Genomic DNA, 13113 nt, shown 5'->3' with positions numbered 1-13113 from the left:
CCTGACTTATACCTGAGCTCTGGCTCCTTGGACGTGGTCTGCAGCAGAGCTGTGCCTCATTCCTCTGCCTTGCAGCTCTCCCTCTTTCTCTGCCTCACACTTGTGCCATTTAGAGGCTAGGACCTTGGAGGGTTTTCATGCACACTTTAGTGCTCTCTTGTTCTGAAACCTTCCTTTCTAGGTATCTTCTTCCCTTTCTTTCCACCCTGGTGACCCTGGACTCTGGTTTTACTTCTCAAGCTGGTCATCCCCAGGTTTCTGATTGAGAGCCGGCTGCCTGGTGCTATGTGGCCTTGTCTAAACCTCAATATATTTGCCTCTTTATAAAAAAAAAAAAAAAATTCTTTTTTTTTTTTTTTTTTTTTTTTTTTTTTCAGACAGGGTCCTGCTCTGTCACGCAGGCCAGAGTGCAGTGGCTGGTACCGTCACAACCCTGCAGACTTGACGTCCCTGGGCTCAAGTGATTCTCTTGCCTCAGCCTTCCGAGTAGCTGAGACTCTAGGCATGTGCCACCATGCCTGTCTAATGGTTTTTTTTTCTGTTGTTTGTTTTTTAATGAAGAGATGGGATCTTGTTGTGTTGCCCAAGCTGGTTTTGAACTCCGGGCTCAAGCAGTCTTCCCATGTTGGCCTCCCAAAGTGCTGGGATTATAGGCATGAGCCACCCCTCTTCTTTCAAGGGAGCACTTCTCTTCAGTTTCTGCCTGCCTGTGGCTGCTTTCCATTCCTCTTAAATGGTTCCTATATTTTGTTCAGAATTTGTGATTCTTATTAGTGGGAGGGTTAGTCCAATGCAAGTTACTCTGCCATAGCTGCAGCTATTTTTTTCTGGAATAAGTATTAAAGGCTGTGTGTGTGTGTGTGTGTGTGTGTGTGTGTGTGTATTTCACTAGCATCACAAGTTTTATTTTTGCGTATTCATTCTTGTTCAGTTGCCCAATTTTCCTCATAATTTCTTTGACTTATTCTTATAGAGATGTACTTTTAGTTTTCTAAATGTAGTTTGGAGTTTTAAAACTTACTTAAAAAATGATTTTTAACTTAATTATGTGGTGGATCAGAGAATCAGCTTAATGTATTAAGTGCTATAAGAGGTGCCTTAAAATCTGCCATTATTGTGGACTGGTCAGCTTTTTCTTGTAGTTTTATCAATTTGTGCCTTTATGTATTTTTGAGGCTGTATTATTAGGTACATACAAGTTTAAAATGCTACCCTCCTGATGAACTGAACTTTTCAGCATTAAATATTTAGCCTTGCCAGGTGTGGTGGCTCACGCCTGTAATCCCAGCACGTTGGGAGGCCGAGGTGGGCGGATCATGAGGTCAGGAGTTCGAGAGCCTGACCAATATGGTGAAACCCCATCTCTACTAAAAATACAACAATTAGCTGGGTGTGGTGGCACGTGTGTGTAATCCCAGCTACTCAGGAGGCTGAGGCAGGAGAGTCACTTGAACCCGGGAGGCGGAGGTTGCAGTGAGCCAAGATGGCGCCACTGCACTCTAGCCTGGGTGACAGAGCAAGACTCTGTTTCACACACACACAAAAAATTAGCCTCTTAATTTTTAAAGATGCTTTCCCTTTTCTTTTCTTTCTTTTAAAATTATTATTATTTTTAGTTATTATTTTTGAGATAGGGTCTTGCTCTGTCACCCAGGCTGGAGTGTAGTAGCACTGTCACAGCTCACTGCAGCCTCGACCTCCTGGGCTCAAGTGATCCTCCCACCTCAGCTGCTCCAGTAGCTGCGACCACAGGGGCGCACCATCATGCCCAGCTGTTTTTGTACATTTTGCAGAGACGGGGTCTTGCCATGTTGCCCAGGCTGAGCTCCAACTCCTGGGCTCAAGCTGTCCGCCCACCTCACCCTCTGAAAGTGTTGTGATTATAAGCGTGAGCCACTGCAGTCAGTCTATTTTCTTTTCTGTTAATGTAGCTACCTCAGCCTTCTCTTTCTTCTTTTTTCATTAGTATTTCTTTGATATATCTTTTCCAATTCTTTCAACTTTCTGCAAGCTTTTTTTTTTTTTTAGAGTCTCACTCTGTTGCCCAGGCTGGAATGCAGTGGTGCGATCTTGCTTCACTATAACCTCTGCCTCCTGCGTTCAAGAGATTCTCCTGCCTCAGCCTCTCTAGTAGTTGGGACTACAGGTGCACATCACCACATCTGGCTATTTTTTCATATTTTTAGCAGAGACAGGGTTTTGCCATGTTGGCCAGGGTGGTCTTGAACTCCTGGCCTCAAGCGATTTGCCCGCCCTGGCCTCCCAAAGTGCTGGGATTACAGGTGTGAGCCACCACTCCTGGCCCCTTTCTGGAAACTTTTGTTTCAGATGTGTTTCTTTGAAAAAGTCCATGGTTGCATTTTGTTTTTCCTTTAATGTAACAATCTATAATCTATGCCTTTTAATAGGAATATCCTGTTCATTAACATTCGTGATTAATGAAATAATTGGATTTATTCTGTCATATTTTGTTTTTCTTTTTATTATGATTTTTCTGAGTTATCTTTCCCTCCCTACCTCTCTCCCTCGCTTCCTCCCTCCCGTCTCCCTCCTTCCCTTCCTCCCACCCTCTTCCTTTTCTCTCTCCCTTCTTCTTTCTCTTTTTGTTCCTTTTCTATTCTTTCTTTCAACAGGGTCTTACTCTGTTATCTTTCTTTCAAAGTCACTAAGATCTTTTCTGAGTTCATTTTATTCTTCTAGTGTCTTGAAAGTTTACCCTTGTTTCTTTCAGTGATAGCCCCTTTTTTAAAGCATGATTTGATGTATTTGGTTTACTTGAAAGTAATTAATGTCTTTCTCACCTAAACAGTAGAAAGATCTTAGAATGCTCTAATACTTACATCCTGGATTACATGCATTCATGGACTGTGTCTTAGCTCTGTTGAAAAGTTTCAAAAATCCCATAGACATTTTAATGACTGCTTTTACCCCCCAATGTTTACTTCTGTACACTCACATCCCTTTACTTACTAACCCTCCTTGTATCTCAGAACATTCTTCTGATGTCGTTTTCCTTTTTCTGAAGTCTGTCCTTCAAATTCTTTTAGTTCAGATCTGTTTGTTTAAAAATGTCTGAGATTTTCTTTGACAACATTTTTACTTTACCTCTTTTGCTGAAAATCTTTTTGTTGGGTTTACAATTCTAACTCTATTATTATTTTCTCTTTACACTTGGTAGATATAGAGAGCCCAGCTTTTGGTGTAATTACTCTTTTATAGGTAATATGGCTTTTCTCTCTGGGTGCTTTACAAAATTTGTCTTTAATTTTCTAAAGTTTGATTGTGATGTGTGTAGATTTGTATTTATTTATCTTTCTTGAGATTTTTTTGTGCCTCCTGAATCTGAGGGTTTATATTTACTCATTTCTGGAAAATATTTTTGAAACAATTTTTTCCTTCGTTCTTTCTGTTCTTTCTTTGTGGACCCTATTTGGAAGAATGTTGAACTTTTCCACCTTAGCCTCCTTGTACTTTTATCTTTCTTTGATCTGTTTTTCTTTCTTGCTGTAGTTTCTTAAGCTGTCTTTTCTGTTTAGTATTTCTCCTTTTCCATGTGTTGAATTACCCTTGAGTTTTACATTTTAATTATTGTTTTCATTTTTGTAAATTCTGCTGTTATTTTTGAATTGGCTGGTCATTCATAATAGTAATCCTAGCTTCTTGATTATGTTTTTAATTTCTTTTAAAATTATCTTCGGCTGGGTGCGGTGGCTCACGCTTGTAATCCCAGCACTTTGGGAGGCGGAGGTGGGCAGATCACGAGGTCAGGAGATGGAGACCATGGTGAAACCCCATCTCTACTAAAAAATACAAAAAATTATCCGGGCGTGGTGGCGGGCGCCTGTAGTCCCAGCTACTCGGAGAGGCTGACGCAGGAGAATGGCCTGAACCTGGGAGGCGGAGCTTGCAGTGAGCCGAGATTGCGCCACTGCACTCCAGCCTGGGCGACAGAGCGAGACTCCATCTCAAAAATAAAATAAAATAAAATAAAATTATCTTCACCCATTTAACATACCAGTTTTCTATTCTGCAGTTGATACTTCTAGTATCTGAAAAATTTTTGGTTCTAGCCCTGTTATTGGTTCTTTGTGCTGGGTGTTGCTTACCTGGTCTTCTTTTTCTCATGCGTCATATTATGATTTTTGTTATGAACTCCCATTTGCTAGTATGTATTTGTGGGAATTCTTTGAAGACCAGGTTGAGGATCCTTTCCTTTAATGTCCAGGAAGCTGGGGGAGCTTCTATCCCAGGTCTGTTTTATATTAAAATTACTGGCTTGGGGATTTTTCAGGCCTGCCAAAAATGTGAATTCATGCTAAGCTTGAAAGTTTCCTCTCTTCTGGTTTCTGCAGGGCCTGTGAACTGAATGCCTGTGTCTCTCTGAGGCTTTTCCCTCGGTCCCTCTGCATGAAGCCACTGTAACTGAAGCTCTAGTCTTTTGGAATTGTAGCATCTTTTGCACTTTCCTCTGAGATTTTGTGCTCTTAAACTTTGTTCCTGATCAGAGATGTTTTCTTTTCATTTCTTGCAAACTCATTCATTATTTCAAAGGCTTTGCAAAAAATACTTGTCTAGCCTTTTTATTGCTCTGCAGTGTAAAGTGTTTGGGTTCTCTGTATTTTGCAGTATTTGCAGAAACCAAAGTCCTGTAGTTTCTTTCATCAGACTCTGCATTGCCAGCCATGGTTCAATCCCGAAACAGCTTGTAAAGTCCTATCCTATTCAGTAAACTGCTCTGTTGGTTATGAGGGATGGTTGGGTTGTAGTATTCTTCATTCCTTGTACTGTGATTATGTAGTCCTGTGGCCTGCCTGACCTGGCTACCTGGATGTCATGCATAATGTTCATTGAATGAAAATATGTCATTAGGTTTTAGATGGCTGAATTGAACTTTGAGAGTACAGTACTCTTACAAATTGAGGGTAACCTGTATGTTAATGCAGGATTGGAAATAAAAGAAATGAATCAATAAATATGGGTTGTGAGGTTTCCTGTGGGACCCTCTCTGCATTCGAGACTCCTGATTATGTGAGCCTATGAAAGGCGGTATTATGTGATATCATTGCTGAAGTTTCCCATTTTCCTGTAGCCTCACATAGACAGATATTATTAATTCACATATATTATATTACAATTCTCATTATCCAGATTGTAGAATTGGACATCTAAAATGTGAGGGAAGATCTAAATACGTTAAGTTCCTCTTAACTAGTAGGTATGTTTAGGGTGAAATGTAGTGTGGATGGAGCATTCCAACACCTTTTTCTTTTACATTTCAGGCTAATGCTGATGTCCCTGTACAATGTAAGCATCAATTTGAAAGGCTTGAAATACATCAGCGAGAGTCCAGGATTCATCCCTTTGCTGTGGTGGCTTTTGAGTGGTAAGGGCGGTGGTTATCTGTACAGCTGCTTGTACGGGTTGTGCAGTAGTCTTCCCTTATCCACGGGGCATACGTTCCAAGTCTCCTAGCAGATGCCTGAAACCAGAGGTAGCACCAAACCCTCTATATGTACTATATTTTTAAACATTCATACATCTGTATGATAAAGTTTAGTTTATAATTAGGCATGGAGATTATCAACAACTAATAATAAAATAGAACAATTATAATAATAAGCCAGCACTGCTACTCTTGTGCTTTAGGGCCATTGTTAAGTAAAATAAGGGTTACTTGAACACCAGTGCTGTGGTACTACAGCAGTTGACCTGATGACCTAGACAGCTACTGAGTGACCTAAAGGGCGCATAGCATATGCTGGACAAAGGGATGATTCGTGTCCCTGATGGGATGGAGTGGGATGGCAGCACGAGATTTCATCATGCTACGCAGAATGGTGTGCAATTTAAAACTTAAGAATTGTTTATTTCTGGATTTTTCCATTTGATGTTTCCAGACCATGGTTGACTGTGTCTAACTGAAACTGTGGAAAGTGAAACTGTGGATAAGAGGGGCCTACTGTATACCTGTTCTTCTGTAGCTGAAGGAAATTTTAAAGTATTAGAAAGTAGGATTGATTATAAGATGTTACTTCTTTAAAAAAAAAGTCAAATTTTAGAAAATTTCTCGGTATGTTAAGTTTACTCTAGTTCTGTTTCTGAAGTATTGCTTTCAATTTGGTTATGATTTACTGGTGTCCCTACAACACAAAGAAAAATTGTCTTATAAAACAGCTGGTAAACAGCATCAGCCTATCCCATTCTCTACTAACAGCACAGTACTCTATGTGGGTATGTGGTTCTATCAGATAAAAGAGAAGACCCATTGTTAAATAATTTGGATAAAAAGAAATTGGAAAGACACCGCAGCTCTGAAGAGAAGTACACATGTATAGTATGTGTGTTTTAAAATTTCTTTAAAAAGCTATCTTTACTGCATCCTTTCCTGTTCACCCTTAACTACCAATCTAACCTAAACTTCTGTCCCAATTTCATCATAATTTTTAACACTATATGTTGTTTAATGAGTATACATTTCACCCATGTATAAGAATAAATTAATTTTCCTTATTTTTTTATAATTCAAATTAACCTCTGTTTTTTTAGTGTCAGTTCCATTTGGTGGTGAATGCTTTTTTTTTTTTTTTTTTTTTTTGAGATGGAGTCTCACTCTGTCACCCAGGTTGGAGTGCAGTGGCGCGATCTCGGCTCACTGCAAGCTCCGCCTCCCAGGTTCACGCTATTCTCCTGCCTCAGCCTCTCCGAGTAGGTGGGACTACAGGCACCCGCCACCATGCCCGGCTAATTTTTTGTATTTTTTTTAGTAGAGATGGGGTTTCACCGTGGTCTCGATCTCCTGACCTCGTGATCCGCCCGCCTCGGCCTCCCAAAGTGCTGGGATAACAAGCGTGAGCCACTGTGCCCAGCCGTGAATGCTTTTTTAAAAAATAGCTTTATTGATGTATAATGACATTTAATAAGTTGCATATATTTAAAGTGAACAATTGATAAGTGTTGATATAAATGTCCACCTGTAAAATTATTATCACAATCAAGGTAGTGTGCAAACCCATCACCTCCAAAGGCACTTTGTGCCCCTTTGTGGTCCCTCCTTCCTGCTCCTCTCCCTGCTTTCCAGAGAGTGACTTGCCTCCTTTCTGCGCTGTAGTTTTCATTTTCTTTGATTTTATATAAGTGGAATCATAGTTTGTATTCTTTTTTGCCATGCTTCTTTCACTCAGCATAATTATTTTGAGATCCATCCATGTTGATTTTGAGATCCATCCACGTCCATCCATGTGTCTATTAATAGTTCATTACTTTTTATTGCTAAATAATATTCCATGTTGTGGATATGCCACAATTGTGTATTCATTCAGCTAGTGATGGACATTTGGGTTGTCTCCAGCTTTTGACTACTATACATAAAGCTGCTGGGAGCATTCTTGTACAAGTTTTTGCATGGACATATGCTTTTGTTTTTCTTGGGTAAATACCTAGAAGTGGGATCACTGAGACATATGGTAGGTGCATGTTAGTTTTTATGAAACTGCCACCCTGTTTTCCAAAGTGCTTATACCATCTTACATTCCCAGCAGCAGTGTATTAGTGTATGATCATTCTCTTTAATTTTAGACATTCCAATAGGGATACCGTGATACTTCACCGTGGTTTTAATTTGTATTTTTGTTATGACTAATGATGTTGAGTATCTTTTCATGTTTTGCCATTCATGCAACTTCTTTGATGATATCTATTCATATGTTTTGCTTATTTTAAAAAAATCGGATAGATTCTTACTGAATATTGAGAGTTCTTCATGTATTCGGTTTGTGTCCTTTGACAAATGTGTTGGAAAAACATTTTTTCCCAGCTTGTGGCTTGTCTTTCATTCTCTTAAGAGCATCTTCTGAAGAGCAGAAGACCTATCTTAATTGTGATAAAGTTTATAATCCTTTTTCTTCGAAGAATCATACTTTTGTTGTAGAAATTTTTTCTTAAATCAGTGTCACAAAGGTTTTCTAATGTGTTTTCTCCTAGTAGTTTTATATTTTTGCATTTCATATTTAGGTATATGATTTGTTTCGAATTGGTATCTGTTTGTGGTGAGAGTTTTTTTTGTTGTTGTTGTTGTTTTTATTTTTATTTTTTGCTTTATTTTTTTGCGTAAGACTTTCTATCTAGTTGATCCAGTACCATTTGTTTTGAAGACTTTGTTCTCCAGGGAATTGCCTTTGCACCTTGTTGACAATCAGTTGACAATACATGTGAAGGTCATTTTGGATTCTGTTCTGTTCCGTTCATCTATTTTTGGATCATTATGCCAATACCATGCTTTATAATAAATCTTAAAGTCAGGTAGTACAAGTCCTCCAACTTTGTTCTCTTTCAAGGTTGTTTTGGCTATTTTTAAGCCCTTTGCCTTTCCATATGAATTTAAAAATCAGCTCGTCACTTGCTACCAAAAAGAATCCTGTTGGAATTTTTTTTGGGATTGTGTTGAATCAACAGTTCATTTTGGGGGAGAATCGACACTTTAGCAATATTGAGACTTACAATCCATGAACACAAGTATATGTCTTCATTTATTTAGATATTGTCGAGACACAAGGGTCTCTCCTGTTTGTTCATGTGTTAAGAGCAGAGGAACTGACCTCCTTTGTTTCTGGCTAGCTTTTCAAGGATGTGTGTATAGCAGACATCCTTAGAGGACAGAGATACTGTCTCCTTCCAGAGCAAAAACGGTAGGTTTGTTTACACCTACGTAGTAAAGATAATGTTTCCCTCTAGGGCAAAGTTCAGCCAGAGCTTGGGGTTCCTCTCCTGTGACACAGCCCACACAGCATGTGTATGGCCTTGTGGAATTGGGTCTTAAACTGGCATAAATGCTGCTGCTCTGGCTATGGCTGTTGCTCTAACAAATTCTTGGTCTCAGACTCAAGAGTTTGTGTCTTCTGCCAGTGTCTGTAAGACTCTAGCATGCTAGCTTGTTAGCTTGCAAGCTTGCAAATAGGGTAAAGCCCTAGACCTTCCACAGTTTGAGGGCAGGTCCAGGGGGCTATGCTTGTGCTCCATTGATAACCCTTACCCACCAGGGTTGGATACTTGACCAGACAGCTTTTTTCCTCTCAAGAATCATAGAATCAGAGGTGGTTCCTAGACCTGACCTATGAGGTAACTATCTGGGCTGGTTGTTATGGGCCATGAGCAAGCAGACAGTGTCAATCTGTGGGAGAGGATGCTGGTGGTGCCAGGGAGAGAATAATTAAATAAGAATACCTAATACTTCTTGAGTACCAGTCATGGCTTTCAGTGTATACGTTTGTTACATTTATGTCTGTCAGTACCCTGTAAGGTAATTACTGTTTCTGTATCATAGATGAAGAAACTGAGGCACATAGAAGTGAGTAAGGTGCCAGGGTTATATAGTTATGGGGTGGTGGAGCTGAGATTTGAGACCCCAACCGCCTGGCTCCAGACCCTGTTTCCCAACCATGCTACAGGACTGCTGCTCAGCAGGACATGTCTCAGGGGTGGAAGCCTTAGTGCTGGATGACTTTTTATTTATTTATTTATTTATTTATTTTTTTGAGATGGAGTTTCGCTCTTGTTGCCCAGGCTGGAGTGCAGTGACGCAATCTTGGCTCACTGCAACTTCCGCCTCCTGGGTTCAAGCGATTCTCCTGCCTCAGCCTCCCGAGTAGCTGGAATTACAGGTGCCTGCCATTACACCTGGCTAATTTTTGTAATTTTAGTTGAGACAAGGTTTCACCATGTTGGCCAGGCTGGTCTCAAACTCCTGACCTCAGGTGATCCACCTGCCTCGGCCTCTCGGAGTGCTGGGATTACAGGCGTGAGCCACTGTGCCGGGCCAGTACTGGATGACTTCTCACGTTTAGTTGACATTAGGTCTGGCTTTGCTTGGCTTCTGAGTCAGTTGCCCTGAAACAATATGCCAGTCTCTACTTAGGCTAATTTGCAGCCAGTAATCCTACTTTCTCATAAAAAGAGGAGTTTAGGCTAAATGTTCTCTATGGCCTTTTTAGCTCTAGTCCTCTGGAAGTTTCCGGGGGGTGAGTGAAAATTGTGATGTTTCTTCTTAATTTATGCAGCTCTGTCAGTAGCAAGCAACCCAAGTTCCTGCCACTCATCAGAGATTGTGTTCTTTGACTCAGGTGGACTTTTCCTGCTTAAGCTTTGGGTTATGGATAATATGAGGTGCTTGTTAAGTTGTGTTAATGCAATTTTTTTTTTTGCTTCTGGGACATCATCCTGGGCTTTCCTTTTTTTTTTGAGACAGAATTTCGCTTTTGTTGTCCAGTTTGGAGTGCAATGGTGTGATCTCTGCTCACCACAACCTCTGCCTCCCGGGTTCAAGCGATTCTCCTGCCTCAGCCTCCTGAGTAGCTGGGATTACAGGCATGCACCACCATGCCCTGCTGATTTTGTATTTTTAATAGAGATGCGGTTTCTCCATGTTGGTCAGGTTGGTCTCGAACTCCCAACCTCAGTTGATCTGCCCGCCTCAGTCTCCCAAAGTGCTGGGATTATAGGCGTGAGCTACCGCGCCTGGCCATCCCAGGCTTTTTTTTTTTTTTTTTTTTTTTTTTTTTTTTTTTTTTTTTTTTTTTGAGACGGAGTCTCGTTCTGTCGCCCAGGCTGGAGTGCAGTGGCGCAATCTCGGCTCACTGCAAGCTCCGCCTCCCGGGTTCACGCCATTCTCCTGCCTCAGCCTCTCCGAGTAGCTGGGACTACAGGCGCCCGCCACCATGCCCGGCTAATTTTTTGTATTTTTAGTAGAGACGGGGTTTCACCATGGTCTCGATCTCCTGACCTCGTGATCCGCCCGCCTCGGCCTCCCAAAGTGCTGGGATTACAAGCGTGAGCCACCGCGCCCGGCCCATCCCAAGCTTTCTTATCCGTGAAAATAATTATTGGTTCTTTCAACACAGTGAGCACAGCCCAACCCCTCATAAATTCATTGCAAGGTCATCTTACTTTAGAATCTTTAGAATCATTTGTTCTAAAGTCAAACAAAACAAGATCTGTTTAAGCCTAGGATGTTTGACTCCTGAGTTATGTATGGGATTACTTTAAATCTTAAATTATAGAATTTCATATGTGTTTTAGAAGGTGAATATATAGTTTACTATAGAATAGGAAAATAGGAACAAAAATAGTTCTTGGTGTTTGGTGGTGGTGCTGGTGGTAGTGGGACTGTTTTCAGAATCTAGAATCATAACTGCTTAGGACTAAGAGATAATTTGAAAACTGGCTTCTTCCATTCCTTTGGTTTTAGGTAGATCTAGTTTATGAAAATATACTGGACAGATAAGAATCTCTTTTAATTTTTAAAAGATCGAGGAAAAGGAGAATTGTTTGAACCCAGGAGGCAGAGGTTGCAGTGAGCCAAGATCTTGCCACTGCACTTCAGCCTGGGCAACAAGAGTGAAACTTCATTTAAAAAAAAAAATAAGATGGAGGAAAAAAAGATCTCATTATCCCTTTCAGTAATCAGTTCCTACTTTTATCAATTTCTGTTAAGAAATGTGATATATTTTAATAAGAACACGAGCTTTGGACTCATTCGACCCAGATTTGAATTGCAGCTTTCCTGCTTGTGAACTTACCTAACCTTTTAGAATCCTGCTTTTCTGATCTATAAAATGAGAATTTCTACCTGAAGGATCTTAATGTATATTAAAATGCAATAGTGTTTAGGCCAACACCTAATGTAGTAGGTGTTAAATAGGTGCTAGTTTTCCTCTTTTATTTCTAATCTAAATATCTCATGCTTTAGGGATAAAAGACTTGAAATGAAAAAAAAAATCTCACGCTGCAGTGAAAACTCATTTTCTTTTGTTTGCTTGCTCTAAAGGTGGCAGGTTACTTTCAAGTATCTAGACTTCTCTGATTCACAGTACGAGACCAGTTGCTATTAATCATCCCTGACTAAATCATCTCATTTCCTTTAACGTTTGCTAGATTGCATTTGTCTTCCCTTTGTTCAGCTACATGGCTGGCGTTTTCCCAGGCTTTGTCCACATTCTTCACATTCCTCTTAAGCCACAGAACTGGCATAGAACTCGAGCAAATAGCTGACGAGGACAGAGTGTATTGAGATGGTGGCCACATGTTATGTAACTGTTAATGCAGACTAGTATTGTGATCACAGGAAACTGCACTTCCTACCATGTTTTCGGTGCTAAAAGGGCAGATAGGCGGTTATTCCCATCTTACATCTATTTGGCTTGTCTGAGTAACACAAAGCATTGATCAGGTTCTACCAGATTTGTGCCTTCAGCCCAGACCTCTGTCCCGAGCTCTAGCCTCATAGATTGAACTGTCTACTTGGTATCTCCACATGGACATCTAATAAACGTTCACATTCAGTGTGTTCAGACTAAACCCCAATCTTCCCTCACACCAAATTCTAATCTCTATTGATTACAATTCTATTTTTCTAGTGTCTCAGACTTTTAAAAAACCTTCGAGTGATTCTTGACTCCTTTTAATCTCTTACGCCCACATTCAATCTGTTAGGAAATCCTGATGGCTCTACTTTCAAAACATCTCCAGAATCTGATCACCAGCTAGCACTCCCATCTAGGTTTTTGTTTTGTTTTGTTTTTGTTTGTTTTTTTTGAGACAGAGTCTTGGTCAGTCGCCCAGGCTGGAGCGCAGTGGCGCAATCTTGGCTCATTGCAACCCTCTGCCTCCTGGGTTCAAGTGATTCTCCTGTCTCAGCCTCCCAGTAGCTGGGATTACAGGCGCCCATCACCACGCCCAGCTAATTTTCCCACCCAGTTTTGAGCCACCATCACCTTGGGTTGAGAGCTTCCTATAGGTCTCCCTATGTTCCATCCTTCCAGGCCATGAATTGGGAGCCAGGGGTATGCTGGAAAAATCCCTGACCACCTCTCCTTATTGAACAGTCAAAATGCTGAGTGAGACACAAAAAAACGTTTTACTTACTTATTGGTATAGTGTCTTGCAGTGTCGCCTAGGCTGGACTGTAGTGGAGTGATGCTTGCTTACTGTAAATCGAATTCCTGGGCTCATGGGATCCTCCTGCTCCAGCCTCCCGAGTAGCTAGGACTGTAGGCATGCACCACCATACTTGGCTAGTTTTTACAACATTTTTTTGTAGAGATGAGGTTTCACTATGTTGCC

At 40.7% G+C, this 13113-nt stretch overlaps 1 protein-coding gene across 3 annotated transcripts in view; it reads left to right on the top strand.

Moving 5' to 3' along the window:
- HSF2BP (heat shock transcription factor 2 binding protein) overlaps positions 1-13113 on the top strand; it is a 148363-nt gene that overhangs the window by 55629 nt on the left and 79621 nt on the right. For all 3 annotated transcript variants that reach the window (XM_030806353.1, XM_003277355.3, XM_030806354.1), the window contains exon 8: positions 5280-5383. In XM_030806353.1, the coding sequence (XP_030662213.1) occupies positions 5280-5383 (104 nt within the window). The remainder of the gene's footprint in view (positions 1-5279; positions 5384-13113) is intronic.

The sequence above is a fragment of the Nomascus leucogenys genome, chromosome 25, assembly GCF_006542625.1.
Source record: "Nomascus leucogenys isolate Asia chromosome 25, Asia_NLE_v1, whole genome shotgun sequence".
Classification (NCBI taxonomy): Eukaryota; Metazoa; Chordata; class Mammalia; order Primates; family Hylobatidae; genus Nomascus; species Nomascus leucogenys.
This window is presented reverse-complemented; position numbering and strand designations above follow the sequence as displayed.